The sequence below is a fragment of the Netta rufina genome, assembly GCF_964035555.1.
Source record: "Netta rufina genome assembly, chromosome: 17".
NCBI classification, from domain to species: domain Eukaryota; kingdom Metazoa; phylum Chordata; class Aves; order Anseriformes; family Anatidae; genus Netta; species Netta rufina.
In genome coordinates this window covers 8,559,123-8,582,254 of record NC_140141.1, presented here as the reverse complement: position 1 = coordinate 8,582,254, position 23,132 = coordinate 8,559,123, and the positions used below count along the sequence as shown (strand labels likewise).

The 23,132-nt window shown below is 51.6% G+C and overlaps 2 protein-coding genes across 2 annotated transcripts in view; both read left to right on the top strand.

The window, feature by feature from the left end:
• Positions 1 to 4,938: 4,938 nt before the first annotated feature.
• On the top strand, positions 4,939 to 8,455 carry HSPB8 (heat shock protein family B (small) member 8). Its single transcript, XM_084297331.1, has 3 exons — positions 4,939 to 5,801; positions 6,812 to 6,875; positions 7,687 to 8,455. The coding sequence occupies exons 1-3, from the start codon at positions 5,423 to 5,425 to the stop codon at positions 7,844 to 7,846; spliced, it is 603 nt and encodes a 200-aa protein (XP_084153457.1). The 5' UTR covers positions 4,939 to 5,422; the 3' UTR covers positions 7,847 to 8,455.
• A 6,553-nt stretch (positions 8,456 to 15,008) lies between these two features.
• Positions 15,009 to 23,132, top strand: part of CCDC60 (coiled-coil domain containing 60) — a gene marked incomplete at both ends in the record, with an annotated part of 57,671 nt that continues 49,547 nt past the window's right edge. The window contains one exon of the mRNA XM_084297432.1: positions 15,009 to 15,416. Coding sequence (XP_084153558.1) covers positions 15,009 to 15,416 — 408 coding nt within the window. The remainder of the gene's footprint in view (positions 15,417 to 23,132) is intronic.

Here is a 23,132-nt window from a genome sequence, read left to right as displayed (position 1 = left end):
GCCCCTTGCCCTGTGCCTTCCAGCCCAAGCCCCGCTTATTTCCCGGTGCCCCTGTCTTGCTCTGTGGGGTAATTTGAGGGTGGCTGAGGCACAGAGCTGGGCTCCTGGGGCTGCTCCGTGGGGAGACATCCAGCTCCTGGGGGCCACTTCCTAGGGCATAGAGAAGCAAATTCTTGGCAGGGCTGAGCAAATCAGGGCGCTGTGGCTGAGGATCGAAGACAGGGCGTTCGTGCAGCAGGGTGCTGATTCCTTCTCCTGCCCTGGGCCTGGCAGCAGCCCCTGGGCCATCTTCTGTGGTGAGCTCCCTTCTCGTAAAGGGCTGAAAACCTCACGCTTCTTCCCCAGAGAGTCTCTCCCAGTTTGGCATTTGAATGCTCTGTAGAAGATCTGATGGCAGTGAGCGGAGACCCAACCCCAAACCCACCGGTGCACGGAGAGTTGCCCCCTGCCCGTGTACCCCTGAACGCACACTTGGGTCTGCAGCAAGGCAGCAGCGAGCCAGGCGGGCAAAAACCAGGAAAAAAAAGAAGAGCTTTGTGGTGTAAATACCCAAACCCAGCGCTGACTGGAGTTCCTCGTGGCTGGGGACGGACGAACAAACACCACGTCGGGGTCCGGCTGCCCCGCGCCTCCGGGACTGCCTCCGCCTGCACAGTCCATGGCAGCTAAACGCTCCTGGGGTTTCCCAGGTGACTCGTGTCGGAGCAAACCTCTTTATTTATTTATTTATTTATTTATTTATTATTATTATTATTATTATTCTCTTTTTAATCGGACGTCCGAACAGATGCAGGTGGCTGCCGTGAGCAGTATTTATTTATTCTATTTTTTTTGGGGGGGAGGGAGAGGTTGCGGGGGGGGGGGAGGGACAATTAAGTTATTTTGGGACCCATTTGCCTGTTCTGAGCGTCTCCGTGTCGCCGTTGCTGTGTAGAGGTTCTTGCAGCGCCTGCCTCTCGGCCAGGGGCTGGGCTCCAGCTGCTGCCAGCCCTGCTTCCCCCGGCCCTGCCGCCGAAACCGGGCTGCTCGGCACCGCTCCGCCGGCTTCCCTGGGAGGAGGACGCCGTCGCCAGGACTCCCCGGTGTTGTTTATTGCCACGCCGCGACCCACCCATGGAAAAACTGAAGAAGCCAGACCGTGAGAGAGCGAGCTGTGTGCGGGAGGTGCTTGCAAAACCCAGCCGCCGGTGACAGGACCGAACCGTCTGCATGTACACCTGTGTGTGTGTGTGTATGTGCCTATGTGCATATACATGTGTATGTTTCCCTCGGTGGTATATATCTCTTTATTTTTTAACTTATTTAAGGTTTTTCTGTACAAACCAGACCATCAGCCTCCCTGTCAGTGGACAACTGGGTTTTCTGTCAGTTTGCGAGAAGCCCGTGAGCTTTTCTGTCTCTGTGCCTTTGCCAGTGCTTCTTCTTCTTCTTTTTTTTTTTTTTTTTTTTTTTTTTTTTCTTTTTCACTGATTCGTTGCTGTTATGGGATTTTTTGCTCTGTGTCCAGCATCCCAGACTGCTGCTGTCTGCAAGGAGCAGCTTCCAGCTGGCGGGCAGCTCGCTCCTTTTGGTGCAGGTGAATCACTGCTCATCAGCAGCCGCTGCACCCAGGACCAGCTGGGGCCTCACCGAGAGCAGCGAGGCTTTGGGGGAATCTCTCTGCCACCTTACGGAAGCGCTGTCTCAAAGGGTAGAGTTCTCTTTCCTCATTCAAGGGCTCCTTCCTGCCCGTGATTTTGTTTCTGTCCCAAGCACCCTGGTTGCCTTTCCACAGCAGAGCACACGACGCAGCACCCACAGTGCACGTGTCCCCCCGGGATTCTCCCTGCTCCCTGGACCAACCTTGTCTTGGGGTTCCTCCTTGCCCACCCCATGCATCGGGGCCAGATTCCAGCAAATCCAGCCCAAAATCCCCCTGCGGTTTTGCTGAAAAGCGCAGAGAAGGGATACTTCAAAGCACCGTTGTGTTATTTCACCACGGGTTGCAGCGCCTGCTCGTGCTCTGCTTTCTGTTGACCATAACTTTTCTCCATGTTTTTGTTGTTCTGGGGGACTGACGTTGTACCAAACCCGTCTGCAACAGCCAATCAACGTTATTTTGCTATGCATTGTACATATATTGAAAAGGCTGAGAGGACTCAGCCTCTTATTTAATATTTATTTCTCCTATTTATTGAGCATTACTTAGAAAAACTATTTGGGTCTTGCCATTGGGTCCAGGAACGTTGGAGCCTTTTGCATGCAGCGAGGTGTGCCATATACGCTGGAGAGAGGTGACTTCCCGTGGGGGCTGGCCTCTGCCAGCTCGGGGGCATCTGCCAGACCAACGAGGCTCCTTGGGAGCTCAACCACCAGAGGTTGAGGGAGAAATATCAGGGCTGCAGAGCTCGCTCCTGTCCTCTCCCCAGTGCTGCAATGAGCAGGAGCTCCCGTCTTTGAAACAAAGGTATTTGTTTGCAGTAGGGTGTTTGCTTGAGAAAGGGACGGATTTAGGTGCCTAACTGAAGTCTTTGCCCTTTAGTGTCCCGCGGGGCTTTCTTATCTCTGTACTCGAGGATGAATGATTCCTATCACTTTTGCTGCTACCTGGAAGTTTGCACAGGATCAGGAGGGTTTCTGAAGCACCGCTATATCCGCTGCTGCAGCAGCAGCTTCATGGGAAAGCAGCCTGATGTGGGGCTCTTGTTTAGAGAACAGCACCCTGAGCACCAGGGCAGCTCTCCATATTCAAAATCCAGGGAATGGGGAGATGTAGAACAAAAGCCAAGACGGGAGAAAAGCTGCCAGGGAAGCGGTGTCCCTGTTTTCTCGCCTGTTGGTCGATTCCTTACCAAATTACACCGGCGCAGCTGTTCATTTGACTCCATTGTAAAACTACCTTGCTTTCCATGGAAATGCATACTGTATTCTTTAGTCTTCCTGGGGTATTTGAGTTGTTAGCCTGTTTAGAAAAAGGGTTCCAATAAAGATTCAGATGGTATCTGGTTCTCATCACAGCCCCGTTTCTCATGTTCCTTTTGGATGCGGCTGGGTGCGGCAGGATATTTTGGGTTCTTTCAGCTGCTCGGTGGGGCAGGACATGTGCCTGCACTCTCAGCTGCTGAGAACTGGGTCCTCAGGGCACGGACTGGAGCAAAAACAGTTGTTCAGGTTCCTGCCAGCTCTCCTTTCCTCGCTGGGCCAGGTTTTGCTGCCCTTTGCTGTGGGATTTGGGTCACCCCCAGTTCAGCCAACGCTAGCGCAAGCCAGAAACGCAGCTGTTGTGCCAGGGGGGTCAGGGTTTGGGGGCTCCACAGGGATGATGCCCCTCACCTGGGGACGCTCCTCGGGACCAGCCGTGAGTGCTGGTCGTGGCATTGGGCTGAGCCCCGATGGCAGCTCAGTTGTGCACCCGGGAAGGCTCCGGCCATGGGACAGAGACAACAGGGACGTGGGGACCCAGGCAGATGGGTGGCCGTGCCGCGCTCCCCAGAGCTGACGTGGCGCCGCTGGCAGCCGCGGGGCCGGCTGGGCGGTGGGAGGCAACTGGGAGGTTTGGAGTGACAACAGGAGCTAAATCGGGATGGCCCCGGAGAGGGACGTGTGACTAATCGGGATAAACAAGGCGACAAGGCGAATTCCTGGCCGGGGAGGGAGGATGGCCCGGAGCTACTGGGGAAATGCGGGACTGAGGAAGTGGGGAGGCTCCTGGGAATGCAGCAGGGATGGTGGTGGCCATGGGGCTGCACCAAACCTCCCCAAGGCTCAGCCCCTCTTTCCATGGGCTGGTGTCACCCCCAGGACACCTGTGTCACCCCGATGGGGGGGAGCCCTCAGCCAGGCAGGACAAAGGGACAGAGAAAGGCGCTTTGGCCTCTGCTGGCAGCTGCCTCCCTGCTCCTCCCAGGCCTCTCCAGGGCGTCCCCTTCGGTCCCCAGGGAGCCCCCGCCATGCCTGGCCGTGCCCCCACGCACGCAGCGGTGCCGGAGCCGAGGGATGAGCAGGGGAAGCGGCCGCTCCCTACGCCAGCCAAGGCAGCTCCCTCCCCAGTGGTGCCGCGCCGGCGCAGCGTGATTAATGCCGTCAGAGTGACCAGCAGCTGAACCGCCGCGCGGCCTGCAGCGCGTTGCGGCCTCCCCGCTGCAATTAGCGCCGTCGAGTCCATTAGAAAAATTGCAGGAGCGGGAGGCAGAGCGGGGGAGAGGACGCGGCGTGAGGAAGCGGCTCAGCACCCGGCACTGCGCATCCTCGGCGCATCACCCACCCACCCACCCCAGCCGTGCCAGGACCCCCTGCAAGGACACCACCAGGTACCCCCACTTGCACCACCGGGCACCCCGCTCACGCCGCCGCCACCGCACCCCTTCCCCCTGCACGCTGCCCTGTAATTAGCTCTGCCACCACCGCGCGGGCTGTGATTAGCGCCTCGCCCTGCTGCGGCAGGGCCGGGCACGCGGCGAGGAGGAGGAGGGCGAGGGGGCGAGGACCCTGCCTGGCTGCTCTGTGGGGTCCCGCTCTCCCCAGGCAGTTTGGGAGCATTGCTCCAGGCCCAGCCCCGGGCATCAGCCTGCAAATCCCAACCGGCTTCGTCCCCTCGTGTGCCATGCTGGGGGGTGGCGGTGACGCATTTCCCAGCACAGGGGGCTGCTCGGTGGTGTGGGGACACGTGGCCATACAGTGCGGGGGCCGGACCCACCGGGGGGGTATTTTTAATGGGTGACATTGGGGCGAAAGCGATGAGCTGCGGGGTTATTTTTAGGCAGGGGCCGGGGCAGCTGCTGAAAACGCCGTGGCCCCATGGCTGCAGGGATCCTCGGGCCAGCAGGAGAGGTCAGCTGCCGCAGCCCAGATTCTCCACGGCTGTTTCATCCTCTCCAAAATACTCGGCTGACAGGGCAGGAATTGCAAAACACAGCCTCCCCCCCTCCCAAAGCCGTATAAATAGCGCTCGCCCGGCGGCTGGAAGGTTACAGAAGTTTCTCGGCTCCGAGCTCAAGCATTTATTGCGGCTCTCACCCGGGAGCGGCGGGGAAGCCGCACCGTGATTGTAGGAGAGAGAGGGGAGAGATAAGCTTTTAATCTTGGGATATTCGTGTTTGTTTGGTTGTTTTTTTTCTTCTCTGGCCAAGAAGTTTTATTTTCCACCGCCCGATCCCTGGGACTGAAGCCAACCAGGAAGCTTTTTTTTTTTTTTTCTTTTGGTCCAGAGATCTCCTCCGTCCTTCCTGCACTTGCTTTTCGAGCGCCGAATGGTTCAGCCCTGAATCGGGGTTCCTCCGTCGCCCTCCGCCTGGTACCGGGGAAGGAGCAGCCCCCACCGCGCCCACCCGAGCCCCCTCCCGTGTGGATGCGCCTGCCCTGGGCCAGGCTCCCCGGGGAATTTTACAGCCAGGAGCGGCCCCACTGAGGCTCCGTGAGCCCCGAGCCGCCGGAGCGGCGAGCCATGGCCGACAGCCAGCTGCCCTTCTCCTGCCATTACCCCGGCAGGCGAAGCGTCCGCGACCCTTTCCGGGAGCCCGGCTTGACCTCGCGCCTCCTGGACGATGATTTCGGCATGTCGCCCTTCCCCGGGGACCTGACGGCGGACTGGCCCGACTGGGCTCGGCCCCGGCTCACCACCACCTGGCCGGGCCCGCTGCGCGCCGGCATGGCCCGCGCCTCCACCATGGCCCCCGGCTACGGCGCCCGCTTCGGGGGCTACCCCGAGAGCCGCAGCCCCGTGCCTGCCTCCCGCGAGCCCTGGAAGGTGTGCGTCAATGTGCACAGCTTCAAACCCGAGGAGCTGACGGTCAAAACCAAGGACGGCTACGTGGAGGTGTCAGGTGAGAGCCAAAGTGCGGGGACGAGGAGGAGGAGGAGGAGGAGGATGGGGCGCGAAGGTCCTGCCCTGCCTGCGGCCACCCCACGGGCTTGGCGCAGAAGGGGTTGGGGATGTGGTGGGGGACCCTGCTCAGGAGCCGCGGTGGCACGCTTGCTGCCCAAATGGGAAGGAAAGGCCTCCTTTGGGGTAAATCTCCCTGATTTTAGTCCCAGCTGGCACCCAGCAGCGAGCTGCCAAGAGAGGCCCCAGCTTGTCTGGGTTAATTATAGCCGTGTGAGGCCAGAGCAGAGGGAGAGAGGGAGATTCCCTTTAAAGGGGCCGAGAGCGAGGCAGCCAGAAGCACCTCCCTAAAAACCCAGCCACGACGCCCCAACACGTCGCCCCCAGCCCCGAGCATCCCCCGGGCCGATGTCCCACACCTCCTGGGGCTGCCACAGCGCAGTATTTGCCCTGGGGGCTGATTTGGGGTGTGGGGGGACACTGTGGGTTGGGGGGGCCCAAGCAGCCTCAGAGCCCCAGTCCCAGAGCCCCAGCAGCATGAGGGGGTCCTCATGCAGCACCTGGCAGCTGGCAGAGGATGGGGGCGAGGGGATGGGGCCCCTCCAAAGATTTTATCACGTCTGGGGGCTCCTTCAGCTCCATCTCTTGGCAGCAAGCAGGACCCAGGCCTTCATGGGAAACGAAGGTGTTTGGCAGGGGAAAACACCCCCTCCTCCTCTACTTCCTCCTCAGAGCAGTGCAGCCCCAGAGGCCGGGCACTTGCTGCTGCCTCAAGCTGCTGGCATCTCCCTTCACTTTTTTTTTAACAAACACTTCATTGTGACGATCGCTCCCATTTTAAGCTCAAGGCCTGGCTGGGTCTGGTGTCTTCCTCCCCACGTGGAAGCCTCTGTGCTGGGGAAGGGAAAACCTCTCCTTTGGAAACTTTCCTGGGTTTGGTTTTGTTTTGCTTGTTGGGTTAACCAAAGGAGCCCTGCGGGGTGGTGACACTGCCTTTGTCCTTCCCCCCAGGCAAACACGAGGAGCAGCAGGTGGAAGGAGGCATCGTCTCTAAGAACTTCACCAAGAAAATCCAGTAGGTATCACCCGGCCCCAGGGCATCCTCCTACGCCCTCTACAAGCACAACCCCATCCCCGTGACATGGGATGGCCATAGCACTGCTGTCTCCACCCCAAAATCCACCCTGACACAAGAGCGGGCAGGCACGGAGCAGCGCCCACGGTGCTTTTCGGTCCCCTCCCTGCATTTTGGACCCCAGCAGGAGAGGGGTGCACGGTGCCAGCACATCCTGCGGGGCCGCGATGCGCTGATCCCATCACCAGCCCCAAAATACACCCATTCATCAGCACGTGGCCGCGTGCATACCCGAGTACACATCCGAGTGATGTCAGGCAGATCGCTATCGCCTTGACTCACTCGGCTAAGAGCAGCGGGGAAGGGGAGCCAGCGCCAGGTGCAAACCGCAAGGCAGCGGCGGGGGCTTTTTGCTGCTCGGCTTCCCCAAAATATTCCTGGGAAAAGGCTGCGTGCGCGGGGCGGCCGCGCTGGGCGAGAGGCAGGCGCTGAGGCTCCTTTTACGGGCAAGGCGCCGGGCACGGGGCTGATTTACTCGTGCTCGGCAGAAGCCGGCGCAGGCGGCGGTGACGTCCTGTCAAACACATCTGCCGTGGAGATTAAACAGAGCGCCCGGCGGGTGGCGAGGCGGCCAAGAGACCGCTCTAAATATCCCCGGCGCGTTTCTGGGAGCTCCGGGAACAACGGGGGGATTCGGGGAGCACCGCGGGGGCTGCTGACCCTGCCCATGTGGGCATTCCCAGCAGGGGTGCTGTGAGCCACGCAGCCTCCCCAACTCCCAAACCCATTTGTCTCTCTGTCCCCGCTCCAGGCTGCCCTATGAGGTGGATCCCATCACCGTCTTCGCCTCCTTGTCACCGGAGGGGCTGCTGATCATCGAGGCGCCCCAGATCCCCCCGTACCAGCAGTACGGCGAGGGCGGCTGTGGCAGTGACATCCCCGTGGACAGCCCGGAGGCCACCTGCGCCTGACGGCCCCCCGCACCCCAGCGGCCTCCTCTCTGCTCCCCGCTCCCCCCCGACCCCGCTCCCCAGTCCCCGGCGGGGTGGCCCCGGGGCACAGCCTCTCCTGCTCGTGGGGACGGCAGCGCCCGCCACCCCCGGGACCAGCTGCCATGGCCACCAGGCCACTGTCACCGCAGTTTTGCAGCGGTCTGATGCTCCGGTAGAGGGTTTTGTGTCCGTCAGACCGGGCAGAACGGGTGTCCTCGGTACGGTCCTGTTGTTTTTTTTTTTGCTGTAAGGTGAGCGGGCGGGATGTTTGTAACGATAGCGAAAAAGTGCCCTTTCCTCCTCTTAAATTGAAGTGGAATCCTGTGGTCCTGTGTCGTCTTCTTCTTCTCTGTTTTTGGTGTTTTTTTTTTTTTGAACTCCACAAACGGCCCCTCGCCAGCCCGAAGGCACGCGTCCGGCAGCAAGGGCCGATGGCACAGCCCTGTCCCCCCAACAGCCAAACCCCCACCGGACCTGCTGAGAAACGTAAACTGTCTGCATGTTTGAACATTTTTTTTTTCTTTTTCCAAAGAGAACTTGTGCTTTTACTTTTCAGACTTGAGGAATAAAGATGAGTTGATGTTCTTAGCCTCTGCTGGTCTTGGCTGAGCTGAAGGGCTGGGAGGCGAGGGCAGGGGCGGATGGGGATGCTCGTGGGCATTTCCGTACCCTCTGGATGGGCTGCACGCCTTTCTTCCTACTTGGAGATGCTAAACCAGCCTCTCAGCTGGGAAATCGGGGTTTGTCCCCACACCCTCCCCACTCACACATCCCCCAGAAAGCTCCTGGCCGCAGCTCAGCCCTGCAACCCAATGCCCAGGGCACGGCAAAGCAGCGGTGCCAATGGGCGCCTGGAGCAGGCACCTGGTTTTCCATGGCGCCAGGAGGGCCTTGGAGTTAAAAATACAGCTCACATGCTGCACCCGGGCTCGTTCGGGGCTTGGTTACCAACAACAGCCCCGCCGTGTGCTGTAAACCCTGGCCCTGGCATTCCCCCGAGCACGGCAGCCTTGCTCGCACAGGGGCTGGGAGGGATGAGCTGCAGCTGAGCCCCGTCCACCCCCGGGTATTTGGGGAGGGCTCCAGGCCTGGGGCATGGAGAGCTCAGGTTTGGCCCTTTGGGAGCTGGAGCAGAGGTAGGAGCTGCTGGGTGGGTGTTGGTGAAATGGGAGCATGTGATTCAGCCTCTAAAACCCAGCAAATGTCCCCAAACTGCCCTGGGGGGTGGTGAGGGATTGCCCAGCTGGGTTCCGTTTGCATCGTTCCCTCCTGCTCATCTGCAGCTGGGGGAAAGTGGTTTATTTCTTTATTCACCTTCTGGTCTATTTGGTTCTGTTTCCCGAGGAACTCCTTAATAACATCTTAGAAACAATGCTGTGAAGTGCACCAGTGGTAATTCCTTACCAGCTGAGGCTGCATCGTCAACAAAGCCCCCTAACAGGGGCAACTTGCTGGGGCCTCTTTGGTGAGCACCCCCTCGAGCTGCTGGATCCTCCGGGAACCCCACGCCAACAAAATGGGTGCAGATCAACACTTTTTCTTTCTTCTTCTTCTTTTTTATTTTATTTTTTTTTTTTTTAAGTGCTGCCTGATCGCTGCAGCGAGGGAGGCTTTAAAAATAAATACTGCTCCGAGTGCTTCAGCAGGTGGAGGAACAGGTTTGGAAATGCTGCGGCGTGATTCCAGCAGCTCGGCCCCGTGCCCGGGGCTGTCTGTCTGTCCTCAGCCCCTGGGTGAGCTGAGGCTGTGAAACCATCAGCCCCATAACAAAACACTGCGATAGCCGCTCCAATTACATTACATTTTTATGGCCTCGTTGCAATTAGGCTGCATTTTATGGTGTCACGGCGTATTACCCCTTGTGGCTTAATACCCGCTCCGGTGGCGGGGCCTCCCATGCAGGGAGCACCGAGGGGTGTCCCACGTTTCCCCCCCCCGGGGATGAGGCGAGCTCCATGCGTGTCCCCTAGGATTCGTTTCCCAAAAATGGAAGCAAAAAGCTGAACTGATCGCTTTTGGCTGGCAGCACGCGGGGCAGGGTGAGCAGCACACAGGCAGCTCTGGGGAGGGCTGGAGGCACCAGGCATCCTCGGAGGCCCCCCATCATCCTGTGGCAGAGGGGGATCTGTGCCCCTCGTCCCCCCCTGGCTCCCCCCCTGCCCTGCTCAGGTCTCTGCAGGGCTCGATGCAGCTTCTTGGGCGTTTTTTCCTTCCCAGAGCATCCCTCAGCGTGCTTCCGGCTGGCTCTCACACAAACCCAGGCTCACTCAGCGTGAATCCGTTCCTTTTCTCCCCAGAGACCATCCCATGATGGTTCTGGTTTTCCTCTGCTGAAGTCCACATCGTTTTTACATACTTTTTTTTTTTTTTTTTTTTATGTTTCTATTTGGAGTTCTTCCTCCTTTGGAGGCTTTGCTTTGCTGCATCCCTGCTCTACTTGCAGAGCAAATCTCATCCCCCTTTTTTCCCTGATGTCTCCAAAGAGGTGCTTTTGTCACACGATGGTCACTGGGACAGAGAAGCAAAAATGCCTACTTTTCCCATAATAAAAATGAACCCGATGCCATAGAAATAACACAACCAGTTGTCTTTCCATGCCTTAAATCAGAGGCTGAGCACTTCAGCAGCAGCTCCCAGCCTGTGCTACCACGCTGCGGAGCATCACCAGCCCCTTCCAGGGACCCCCGCTTCCTCCCCCAGCAAATAATGTGCTGTACCCATGGTGGAGGACTTCTGGAAACACCACAGATAACTAAGGGCCATCCTGCCATTTGGTGTAGCAGACAGATGCTCTGCAGCACCCCCCCGCCCCCCGAAGGAGCCCAATTCCCTCTCCCTTTTCCTCTTTCACCTTGCAACAAAAAGCCCCCCTGTCCAAGGCAGCCTTGGAGATCTCTCCTTATTAAGCAATCTCCTTGAAACACATTACATCAGCTGAGGAGGGTGGTCATGAAGCACAGAAAGCCTGCAGAAGAGCTCATTAGAACAAAAAAAAAAAAAAAATTACAACTAATTGGAATAAATCAAGCTAAACCATCTCCAGCGTGAAGGTAAATCAAGGTGCAAGTGAGTGCTTTTCCTAGGCTGGTGCTGACCCCAGGCTCCTCTCTGGAGCAAAGACCTTGTGGGAAGGCTGCAGTGTTTCTGCTGCTGGGATGGAGCGAAAGGTGACACAGAGCTGGGCCTATGGGTTTTGGGGGGTTTTAGTTGGTGGTAGTGAGACCGCGTTGGCTTGAAGTCACTTCTCCTCTGGTCTGGAAAGAGGTGTGGGATGCGTACCCTGAGATGGGTGCTGGGGGACACCTTAGGGTTCCTGCACCTCCCAAGAGAAGTTTTGGAGATCTCACCATGCTCCTCACCACCGTTAACACCAAGGGTGCCAGGGAGCACAGGGCAGCAGCATCAGGGTGCCCCACAGTGCTGGCTGTGGCCGGGGCACCAGGGCTGGTGGCATCACTGCCACCTGTGCTAGGAAGGGACATCGCTCCAGCATAGGGAAATGAATTAGTTTCATTAAGTCCAAACGATTAGCTCCAGGCATTGATAATGGTACTTAATGGGTGTAATACATTTTTTTCTGATTATGCTGTTGTATACAGCGGTGTATATCATTAATATCCCTCTTTAAACCTCCTTCCTTTCACTGCCACTCATTATTTTTGAGTCCTCATGCCCAAGCACACTGAGCTGCCTGTGGGGCCTCTGCCCACAAGGAACACCCTGGCTGAGCTGGTGGCCAGGATCAATGGGCAGCAGGAGGATGGGATTTGGCTGCAGGAGATGGGGAAAAGCCTGGAGCTCTCCATTGCCCCCTAGGAGCATCACCACCTTCTCCATGCTCTTGCTGAAATGTGGCATTGCCCTGAGGAACAGCCAAGCCCGGTGGCTCTCCTGCTCCTTCCTCTCCCGACCCCTTGCGATCTGATTAATTCGTTAGGATTAACCTCTCTTTAACAGCTTGATTAGCTGCATTTTAAAACTCCATTTGTTTTCCTCTTTGCATCAAGCCTGAGCCAAAAAAAGCGGCCAATTTGCAGCAACGCTGATTGGCTGCAATTTCCGAAAATCAGCGCAAGTTGCGGGGAGGCGTGCTCGGCATTTCGATCCCTGCTCGGTGATCAGGAGCTAGCTTTGGGGGAGAAACCAGCAGGAATGGCTCCCAGCGAGGGAGGAGGGAAATGTCCTGCTGGGGGGAACTGGGGCCCACACAAAGTGACGAGCATGGGGCAGCAGGGCCAGCCCCCAGCGGGGTTTGATGGCCAAAGATCTGCTCGTGTGGTCCAGAAGCTGTTTGGGTGAACTGGCTTGGGGTCGGGCTTGCATTATTTATGCAGCTGCTGAGCTTGAAGGCAACCCCCTGACCTGCAGTTAGCTCTCAATTCATCCCTCGGGTGTTTCCTTTAGGTGGAAATCAATGCTTGAGCATCGACGGGGCAGTACAAGTCATTGACATGTACACGTGCGTGCCTGCAGCTTCACCTAGTTAGGAAAGCAGGTTCAAGGCAGGTTCGCAGAGGGTTCAGAGCTCTGCTAGGGAGTATTTTCCTCCTTCCCAAAGCTAAACAAGCATAAAATGAGCAGAAATCGCCACAAAGCCAAGCACAGGGCTTTGCTCAGTGGCACCGCAATGCTTGAAGCCAGGCTCACCACCAGCCTGCGTGGTGGTGCTGGGGCTGGGGAATTCTCGGAAGCCGTCTGTGAGCTGTCAAAATATCTCATAAGCGGCAGCTGGGGCTTAAAATGCTTCACGCTGCCACACAATTTAGGGGGAAGCATCTCGCATTTCCATAGCCATCCAGTGCGATTTCCTGAAATTGCAATGATATGAGAAAATGTCTTTTAAAGTGGCACCCAGATGGCGGTGGGGGGGGGGGGGGGGGGGGGCGGATTGCGCTGCTTGAATTCTACTTGGGTAACACTGAAGCTCAAAGGACCTTAAAGGTCGTGTAGGATTTTCCCCGGCGTGGGGCTGCAGCGTTTGGCCACCAACCCCCTGAGAGCCGCAGAGCTGGCTCCGAATCCATCCTCAAATAATCCAAACCCATCCTCAAATAATCCTAATCCATCCTCAAACTGTGTGCCCGCTACCAGCACTTTTCCTTCTGCGATGGGGTGAGGTTTGGGCAGCTCTGCAGGAGCTCGAGGTCCCCTCCCAATCCTCAGGGCATCTTCACGCCCACCTCCATTTTCTGCCTGGTGTAAACTCCCCCCCGCGCCTGCCGCAGGGCACAAAATGGAGGATGGTGCCGGCGAGGGGGCGGCTGCTGTTTTTGGAAGGATCTCTTTTTGGAAGGATTTCTTTGAGGTTTGGGAGCAGCGAAGATACTGTGAGACCGAGATCTGACAGCACCTCAGGTTCCTCAGCCTGTGAGGCGTAGCGCTGATGAGCCAGGCCTCAGCAGCCTCATTGCAAGGAGCCGAGAGCTGCCTGCCCCCCAAAGAACCCCCGAGGCCCCAAATCTCTTCATGTTCTGCACCATGAGGGCTGGGTGGTCGGTGCTCCCAAAGGCTGGGAGCTGGGACACAGCTATCGTGTGGAGAAAATGGACACGTGGAGAAAAGGGTGAGGACTGAAGGAAGAGGCCGTTCCCACAAAGCTGCCAAAAGCAAAGGGCTGCTGAGCTCAGGAACAGCTTGGAGTATCCATGGCTGTCCTTGAGGGGTAAGAAAATAAAAGCTAAGGACAAAATGAAAAGAAATAGCCTTACAGGCGGTGACAGCAAACACTGAGGACAGCAGTGACGAGCGTAACCTCCTCCTCTGCAGCAGCAACAGAGAAGAAGATAGGGCTGTAATTGGTAAAAGCTGTTAAATTGCCACCAAAAATTGTAAGTTGGACAGAGAAATAACATGGAAGGAAAAGAGGAATAAATGCATACCTGTCTGTCCCCAAATGCCTTGTGGAATGGGAGCTGGCAATGAACAGGGTGGGAGAGAAATGTGCCCAAGAACTGGGCAAAGTCTGCACCCAGCACCTGCTGTGGAAATGCCTTCATGTGCTGACCCCCAAACCACAAGTTTTCAAGGTTTTGAGGCTGTTTTGTTGTTGTTGTTTTAATAAAAAACAAGCATGCACTGGGCAGCAGCACAAAGTGGGGCACACATTAGGCACAACCCCAAAGCACAACAGCACTGCAGCCTGCAAGAGCAGTCAAGCATCTTTTTTTTCAGACGCAGAAGCATCATTGTGTTGGTGCAGAAGCACATTTTTAGGCATTAATGCTGCTTCCAAATCCCACTTCCATAGTTGTCATAACCTTGTGGTATTTCTCACAGCTGTCGCAGCTACCAGGCATGGGGGTGTTTCTTCTCGCCACGATCGTGCTGTGGCCAAGGAGAAACTCCATGCTAGTTGCTGCCTCCTGGTGCCCCCCAGTACGGCTTTTACAAGAGGAACCCCTTTGCAATCCCCAGCTCTGGCCCTGTTGGGGGTGCAGCAGCGCTTGCTTTGCATGGCCATGCAGCGCAGCCTCAACCCGAACACTGAGCAAGCTGCCATAGGAGGCACCCGTGGTGCAAAGCTTGTTCCTCAGCCGTGCAACGGGTTCACTGCATGGCCCCTTGTGCACGGCGCTGTGCAATGCTCGCTGCTCAGCCCGTCGTGCGCGGCCCCGTGCAACGTTTGCTGCTTGGGCGCGTGCACGGCGGGAGGGGGGGGGGGCGCTGTGCGCGCGGCGTTTCCCGGGTGACGGCGGGCGCGTGGCTCCTCGCGGCAGCGGCGCCGCCTGAGGGCTCCCTCAGGGGGTGGCGGGGCTGAGGGGGGTCCGGTCCTCAGGCGGCTCCCCCACAGGGGTCGGGGGCGAGGGGCTCGCTGTGTGAGGGGCTGTGGGCAGGGGGAGGTTGAAAACGGTGGAAAATAAAGTTTCCGTGAGGTGGAGCCCTTCAGAGGGGTGTGCCGGGTGCTCCCCAGGAGGCAGGTTGGGTTTTGGGGTCCCCTGAGGGTCAGGGTTCGTTCCGCAGGGTGAGGGGGAGTGAGGGGTAAAGTGGTGTTAGTCCATGGCTGCTGCGGGGTTACACCTCAGAAGGGTAGGAAGAAAGCTCGCGTGGAGGTTTGAGCAGCAGGTGTTTGTTTTCGTGACTGGAAAAGTGGAATTATCGATAGCATAGGGAGTTAAAACACAGCGGTCCCCCTTCAGGAGCAATGCCAGCACCAGCTGCACCTCAGAGCAGCAAAGTTGAGGCACCTGTGGCCACCAGCACAGGTAAAAGTGGCAGGCCCAAGGCACCTTTGTTGCCAGACTCTGTTAAAACTGGTGGGGTTAAGGCGCTGGCAGCCACTAGGGTGTTGAACCCTCAGGATTTTGTGCGTGTTCAGGCTTTGCCTGGCGTTGCTCAGAAGGAAGGGAAGGTCTTGGCCAGAAGCAGGACGATTTACAGAAGCAGTGAGCCTTCAAGAAAACAAGTGTTCTGGGAAAACTACCACAGAAGGCAAAAGCAATTCACGCAGGGACACTTCACCCCCATGGGGAAGCCATACCGGGAGCTTGGTGAGATTCTCTACACAGACCCAAAGAAACTCACCCTCTACTCCTTGGGACAGCTCGCGCAGGTAGGCACAACTTTCCTGTTTGTGTTTAAAATAAAAAGTCAAGGAGGCTTTTCTCCTAAGTGCTTTATATACCCCTACTTCCTGGGAGAAGAATGACTATTTCTGTTTAATGAAGCGTTTGAAATATTCTATGCCTTTCTGTCAGTAATTGTAATCTGCTTTTATATTTGATGGAAGTAGGGTCTTTGTAGGTAAAGTGTAACCACTTTGACACGTGTATTATGATTTTGGGAACTGATTTTTGTAATTTCTCTAAAGTTCTTCATGAGAGCAATTAAAATGGAGCAAAGATGATAGCAAATTAATGAATGAAAAGGAAAGTGTAGGATAATGAGCATACTTAAAGGAGAATACTCGGGGCAAGGTACGAGATCCATCTTGAGAGGTCCTTGAAGGAGAGGAATCGTGCTGAGGGCATGAGGATTAATAGGGTGTAAGGCAGGGATGAGAAATGGTGGTGGTTAAGGGGAGGGCATAAAGCTCAAAGTTGAGCATAAGAAGGGTATGAAGAGTAACGTGTTTGTGAGACAATTCACATAGGTACGGATGGCTTTGGTGGTGGTGGATTAATTATTTTCTTTTTTATTTTGTGTCCGTATTTGAGTTTCTGGAAGGTCTGACAGGATTAGCTTGGAGTGCCTGTGTTTGTGAACATTGTTATTTTCTCCTGGTCTCCATGGTACTACATACCTGTGAACTCCCTGGGTCTTTTTCTATCTCAAGTTGCTTTTAAATGCAGCTGGAATTGTTAAACCCCAAGGACAAGGACCAAGCTGCTGATCCTTGAGATGAGACTGGAGCATTGTGCCATTTTCTTTCCATTCTGCCATTGCTTCATGCAAGGACATCTGGAGCAACCTGAGTTTTCTGTGCTCCTTCGGGTAGAGAGCAGTTGTCCTTGTGGTCTCTGTGCACAGAGAGGAGTAACTCCTGGCTCTACAGCCCACAATCTGCACATTCCGTCCCTGCGACTTTGAGCCTACTCCTTCTAATGGGGTGCCCAAGGGACACTCTCTGGCAGCTGCTACAGAAGCAGCATGGTTGTTATTTAGGGTAGGCAGGAACAGGAGAGAAGGTGCTGTTGTGTTGTGTGAGTAAAGGCTCCCAAAGGGAGTTGAGGTGTACCCAAAGGCTTCTGTGGGGAGCACTTTTTGATGGGAGAAAGTAGCGCCGTACATGTATTTTAGGGTCATAATTAGGGTTAGGCTTAGTGTCCCAGTTACGCCACTAAATGTGTAGTTGTGTGATTTGTGCTTTAGATGCATGAACCTGAAGCTGTTGGGGGATATAATTGCACATTCTTCCTTTTTGCGGAGAACGTGGCTAAAAGCACTAGATAGTCTTGAAATATCAGGCTAACTATTTTATTTTCTCCTAAAGGGGATTGGTTACTGTGTTAGAAAATCTAAACGCTTTCTTGGTACTGAATCTGACCAGTTTTTGGCTTCCCTCCATCAGGACAGACTGGGGAAAGCCCTGAATTTCATGCTGTTCATACACCAAGTCTCACTACTGAAGCTACTCTGCAGATACCTATTTAAGTGTGTTTTTTCGAAGATACTAAACCAAACAAACAACGTATTCCTACTGCCTATTTGAAAAATACTTCGTATATAGCAAAAACACAGGTTATGTTTTTTTTACCCCCATTGCCACCCACCCCAGCAGTCTCTGTGCTATTCAGAACACCTTGAGAAGATTGTAGGTCTACTGGATGTGTCTAATTACAGGTGTCTGAGAGCATAATATTCATAGTGTTAAGAAACATGCTCTCCTTAATTATTGCATTTGTACTCATTTCTGCTTTCTGAGTTAATGTTTTCCTCAGCAAGAACTACAGCTGATGATTTGCAGTGGTGAATAAATTTTTTTGTAAACTGCAAGAAGATGATAAAAGGCCTGTGGGTTCAATGGGACTTGGGTATGCTAATATCTGCCAGCAGATTACACTTTGTAAGCTGGTATTATCAAAAATAAGATCTTAAGAGCTAAAAACGTTTGCATAATAAATATGCTGGGGTAGTTACACAAAATGATGTGGACGTTGGATATGTAGTAATTGCATGTTTAAAATCCTTTCTATACGTATACGTGATGACAACAAACGTGTTTAGAAAAGCGATATGTTCATTGATGCTTTTTGTGTCTGTATTAAGTAAATTTGACAGCTGAAGCGTGGTATTTGAAAGTTCTGACTGTTGCATTGGAAACTCTGCTGTCCTGTGGTCACACAGGGAGTACAGCATCTGTCTTACAATACAAGTTCTAAGTAAAGCTGGGTCCATGCAGTGAAAGAATTTCTTTCCCATGCAGCCTGATGGAACAAAGTAACCCCCTTCCAAACTTCTAGTGGTACCACAGAGGGAGGGGGGAAGCTCAGCAAGTGGAGAAGTATCCTGAGAAGTTGAATGGGCCATGCATTTTAACCAGAGCAGCTACACCAAGCAGCTTCCCGACAGTTTTTAAGTTCTTGCCTATCAAAATTCCCTGGCCTGGGAGGGAGTGGCTGCCTGGTTCTGCGTTGTCAGTAGGTGTCTGTGCCTACATAGCGTGATGGAACCTTTCAAGCTTCCCTTACAAATAATTGCAAGTTAGTTTTGTTTGAGATGTTTTTTCCCCCTGTTCTCAAAGGTCGGGCATGCATTGCAGACAGCGCTGATTCGTTAACAGTCAAAGAGTGTAGCTTTCCAGACAGTATTTTTGATTTTTTTTTTTAAGTGTTCAGAGCAACGTGTTAAAGGTCTTTTTTCTTATTCTTTAATGTAACAATGCATGGTGATGTTAGTCATCTTTTATCATGTTTATATAGCTTCTTTCCCTTAATTGCTATGACAAATTAATTTGTAAAACCTCTGCGGTGACTTGTTGACTTTTTACATGGGAGAAAGTTGGCTTTCCTGACCAAGCCCTAAAAACAATCCAAGTCCACAAAATCTTCAGTGTTATTAGTGTCAAAACCTGCTCTGTACTTGTCATAAAAATCTATACTGTAATTGTGTGCTTTACGTAAATAGATCACCAGATAAGACTGACAACAGCATCAGCAATGAAAGGTTTTAAGCTGGAAACTGGAGAAGAAAATGGAGCAATTTCTTTCAAGAGAGAAATTACACTGATGTTATTTGTTACTGCTCCAGTTAAAGATCTGTCAGTTTCCAATCTAATACCTCACTTCCCAGAAGACTGAAAAAAAGTATTGCAAGGCAGAATTTAGAATGCAGGGAACCTTTTTGCTGCCAGCCATGTGAAGGTCAGTCATAATTCCTTATCGCTCTGGGAAGAGCAGGAAAACATTAGTGGTGGTTGTCTTACCAGTATCCCCAGAATAGGGAAGCTGGTCTGGCCAGACCACACGGATTCGGTGGCATTCCTAATGCTTTCTGAATTGGGTAACCAATCTGTGGTCATTTGATGAACCCAGGTCTCATATATGCATCTAGGAAATGCTGTGCTTTAGTCTTTTTTTATTAAAAACAAATGAAATTAAATAAAAAGAGAAAACTTAGTTATGATAGATTTAGATTAGGTTTAGACGAAGCTTCAGAAATATCTTGGAACTTCTTATTCAGACAGTGTAAAATTTCAACAAAATCATAGAAGTGATTTATCTTAGCTAATTGCATATAGAAAACTGTGAAGGTGGTACTACAGTGAAGAATTCTCTGATCCTGAGCTCTTGCTTGTTCTCACAGGACTCCTTGTTTTATCTCTTAGAGTGTGAAACACAAAAATGGTGATACAAGTGAGACTGGAGATCAGGGCAATATGTTTCCAAAACTGATATTTTTTTAATTTGGCTTTACTTTATGACATGAATATTAGATTTTAGGTGGTACTCCTGACCTGAGCTGAACTACCGGAGAATGCTGTGTGCGATAGAAATAAAAGCTTTATGATTGCTGAATGAGTTTGACATATCTCTGGAATAGCAGCTAACCCGCGTGGTCCACACAATTTCTGTGCTATTAAATGCAAAACAGTCTAATCAGTTTCAAAAGTTCAATTTCTATTCCTAAAGGCTGCTTCCATAATGAATTAGGGGAAGCATAGCAAATGTAATAATGCATTGTTATTAAGGTTTTAGTAAACTTGCCAAATGCCAGGCTGCTGGTACAGTCATGGTGCATTACACTTGTGTGATTACATTTCAGTTGTCATTTTAGCAAATTGCATTGCTCACCTAGCTTTGGGAATCGATCTGCAATACTGTGCCTCGGGCAGGAGAGAAGTGAGTTTGAAAGGTGATGTTTCCCTGTAAATATTCAAAACATGAAGTTTTTTAGTGTGTTTAATGTCTGTTTCTCCTAAATAGTGCATACAAATACTCTGTAAGTTACAGAATGAAAGGAATAGACTCTTCATCCCATTTGAAGAATCTTGTGCTCCCCACAAGTGTGGCCAATTAAGTGTCCTTTGCTATCTGGAAGCACTTGGTCAAATAGTTATTTTGGGGTGAGAATGGGGAAAAAGATGTTTCATAAAACACTTTGAGATTTAACTAGAAGTGCTATGTAAGAAATAAATGGTTGTCACTGTTTGTGGGTGCAATTTGTTCTGTTTAGAACTTGCGGTGGACACTAAGGTTAACACTGTTTGTAATTCATGGATGAGTTTCTGGTTTATGTTCCTCTGTATTGCTCTGAGAGCACAAAGGAGTGTTAATGCTGATCTTACTGGGCAGTGGAGGATTTCCCTAATGCCATGTTCAGTGGAGCTATGTCAGAAATGCATACTGGGAAAGTAAGAAAACATTTTAGATAGGAAAAGCTGCACTCTTTTTTGTATGTGGCATTTTTTATGAACCTCTCTGTGCATGTGATCACTAGTAGGAAGTAGTTATTTAATTAGGGGAGGGGGAGCGTGAACAATGTGGAAATTTTTATAGCCACATTAAAAAAAAAAAAAAGAAAGAACTATGTAGTAGTGTAGGACTAAGTTTGTGGATAGGTTGGGTTGTGCTTGTTTGTAGGAAGGATGTGCATATAGAGATCAGTTGCACATCCTAAATGATGCCAAAAACATTTTGCAGAATGTAGAGGCCATGTCAGCAGGCTGTGGCTAGCCATGGCTGGCAGAGCAGTACTACCTGAGTGTTTAGGATAGAGTCATGAAGAATAATGTATCCAGTAGAAAAAGGGAAGGCAAACTCAGATGGGCAGACAACAGTTTAAACAAGTTTCGCCAGGACAGCATGCTAATTCTCCCCAGATTCTGCATGGAAGAAGAGCAGAGGAGAAAGTATCCTTCTCATAACAAAGAGAAACAACTTTGGGGTAAGTTGATGAGAATGTGGAAATGTTGAAGTGAGTTCTGAAATTGGGCTTTCTCCTGCAGGCAAAGCAAATGAAAGTGGTCAGTAGTGAGGGGGAAATTATAGGATTTAAAGCTTGAATTTTACTTACAAAGGACAACCTTTTGTGTACAAAATCAGATCAATGGTATTTTGCTTTCCTTGAGACTGTAGGATGATGTCTTAAATTACAAGCAGTAGAAAGCAGCCCTGTGTGTGGCTAGAGTCACTTCTCATTATTCATGTGATGTCTGTGGGAAGTGTTAAATGCACAGAAGCAATGGGGGGAGGATGGTAAGCAGGGGGAGGACATAATGTAATGTCACTACACTCCTTGTAGTATAATGTGGCCTTTCCATTAAATTAACGTTATGCCATTTGCACAAAAGGAGAGCAAAGATGGAGAGTGTTTTTAGGGGACAATAGCGAAGTTAATTGGGTAGCTATATAACTGTCACACTTTACATAAGAGCTCAAAAGCAGGATACAGGGAAAAGAGGTAGGAGCTGTAATGTTATTGTGGATGCTTTTGGTTGGAAAAAAGTTACTTTGTGTGGAAACTGGGCATTGAATTTGTTTGGGGTACTGTTTTGGAACACTGTTTTTTGTCCTCTCCAATGTATTAAGACCAGTTTTGACATAATTCCTCAATGACTTACAGCTAAAAGGTTTTCATGGCCTCTGTGCTAATCTGAGCATTATGAAAGAAGGATTCTGAAGTCCCTGTTGGTGTACAATCCTCAGATATTTCATCTCTCTACCTATCAACCTCTGTGGGTTAATCGTGGAGTAAGGCACAATTCCTCAGGTGAAACACTGCCAGACTATGGTCTGACTTCATTCACACCCACACAATTTCATTTATGGGTCAAAAGGTGCTTCATGAAGCAGTTGTGATGTTAATTTTAATCACTCATTTGTACACTCCATCCATTACTAATTTTAACATTAAGGATTATTTTTACCTTTTAACTCATAAAAGGCAAATTCTTGCTATGTTGCATTGGGCTCCAGGTAACAGTCTACATCTCTGCACTAAAGAGACTGCAAAACTGGCGTGTGTTTGTTTGTTTGTTTTTTGTAATGTTTTCTGTGCTGCAATTAAAGGTAGGTTACAGTAAATTACAGAGCCCACTGAAGTCTCTGGCCCTTTCTCATCCCGATGAGTGCGCTTTGCTGTGTCTTTGGCCTTGAGCTAATGCCTGTGGAGCTTCTGGGGGGATGAAATTGTGTGGTTCCTCACTTGTTAGAGCAGTCCTTGCACTGCAATCCTTCATCCTTAATGTATTTACTTCAGTGCTGACCTTTATGCTGCTTTACCTTGTTGATGCTTTATGTGTTGGGCTCAAATACTTAAGCATTCAAGAAACTGAAAGCCTTTGTCATATAACAGAAGCACGTTTATTTTTTCTTTTACCACTATCAGCAGGTGATAGGTTAACTACAGGTATACCACACGCTGCTTCAATTTTTTTTTGGTTAGGTTCCCCTGAAATGTTAGAAATGAATTCTTGGGGTCAGTATCTGCTAAACTGACAGCAGATCAAAGCTGTGAGACAAATTGCTCATCACAGTTCAGGGAGCTGAATCCTCCATGCAGACAGCTGTATCATCGCTGGAGGGTTCTCAGGCACTTCACCCGCGAGCTCTGCCCTGAGAAATGCTGCCATTGTTCATTGGCGAAGCTCAGAGGTGGATTTCTGTAAAATAAACTGACTTTAAGCTCCTATCCGAGGCACTGCTGTGTTCTTGAAATTGTTTGGGTGTGTTTCTTGTCACCCTATATAGAGCTTGTGTCACTATGCAACAGCCTGCACTGCAAACAATGATGTTAATCCGTGAAAAATGAAAAATTACACCCTGGCTGTATCCTAATGATCCATTTCCAGATTCGTCAGAACAAAGCTTTTTTTTTTTTTCTTTTCCTCCTGGCTTTTTTCTAAAGGCTTGGAAGTACTGAATTCATTCAACTTTGCTGTCTGACATTCAGAAATCACCCTTGCTTGACAGTAAGTTTAGTTCATCTTTTAGTGAATGCAGATTCTAAAAAAAAAAATTAAAAAAATTAGAAAAAAAAATTGTTTTCTAAATAGGCACCTTGCCATTTCATTTAGCTCATCAGAAGTGTTTGAATCTTTCTGTTTTAAACAAGTTGCTTCTGGTAAAATACTGTCTGTAACTTTTTCTCCTTTTGGGTATTTCATTTCTAGCTGTTCTCATCAAATACTGTTAGCTTGTATCACTTACATGAGGTGTCTGAGGTCTGAATTGGTGTGTGGCAGTAATTGGGAAGTCAGAATGAGTTGGCTATGTAAGATACGGGCTCTAGAGCAAGGCTTTCCATCACCTATTGGCTGTACTGGCAAATTGTATGAATGGAAGTCTTTGTCCTGTCTTGCTCTGAGGTCAACTAGAAGACACTATTG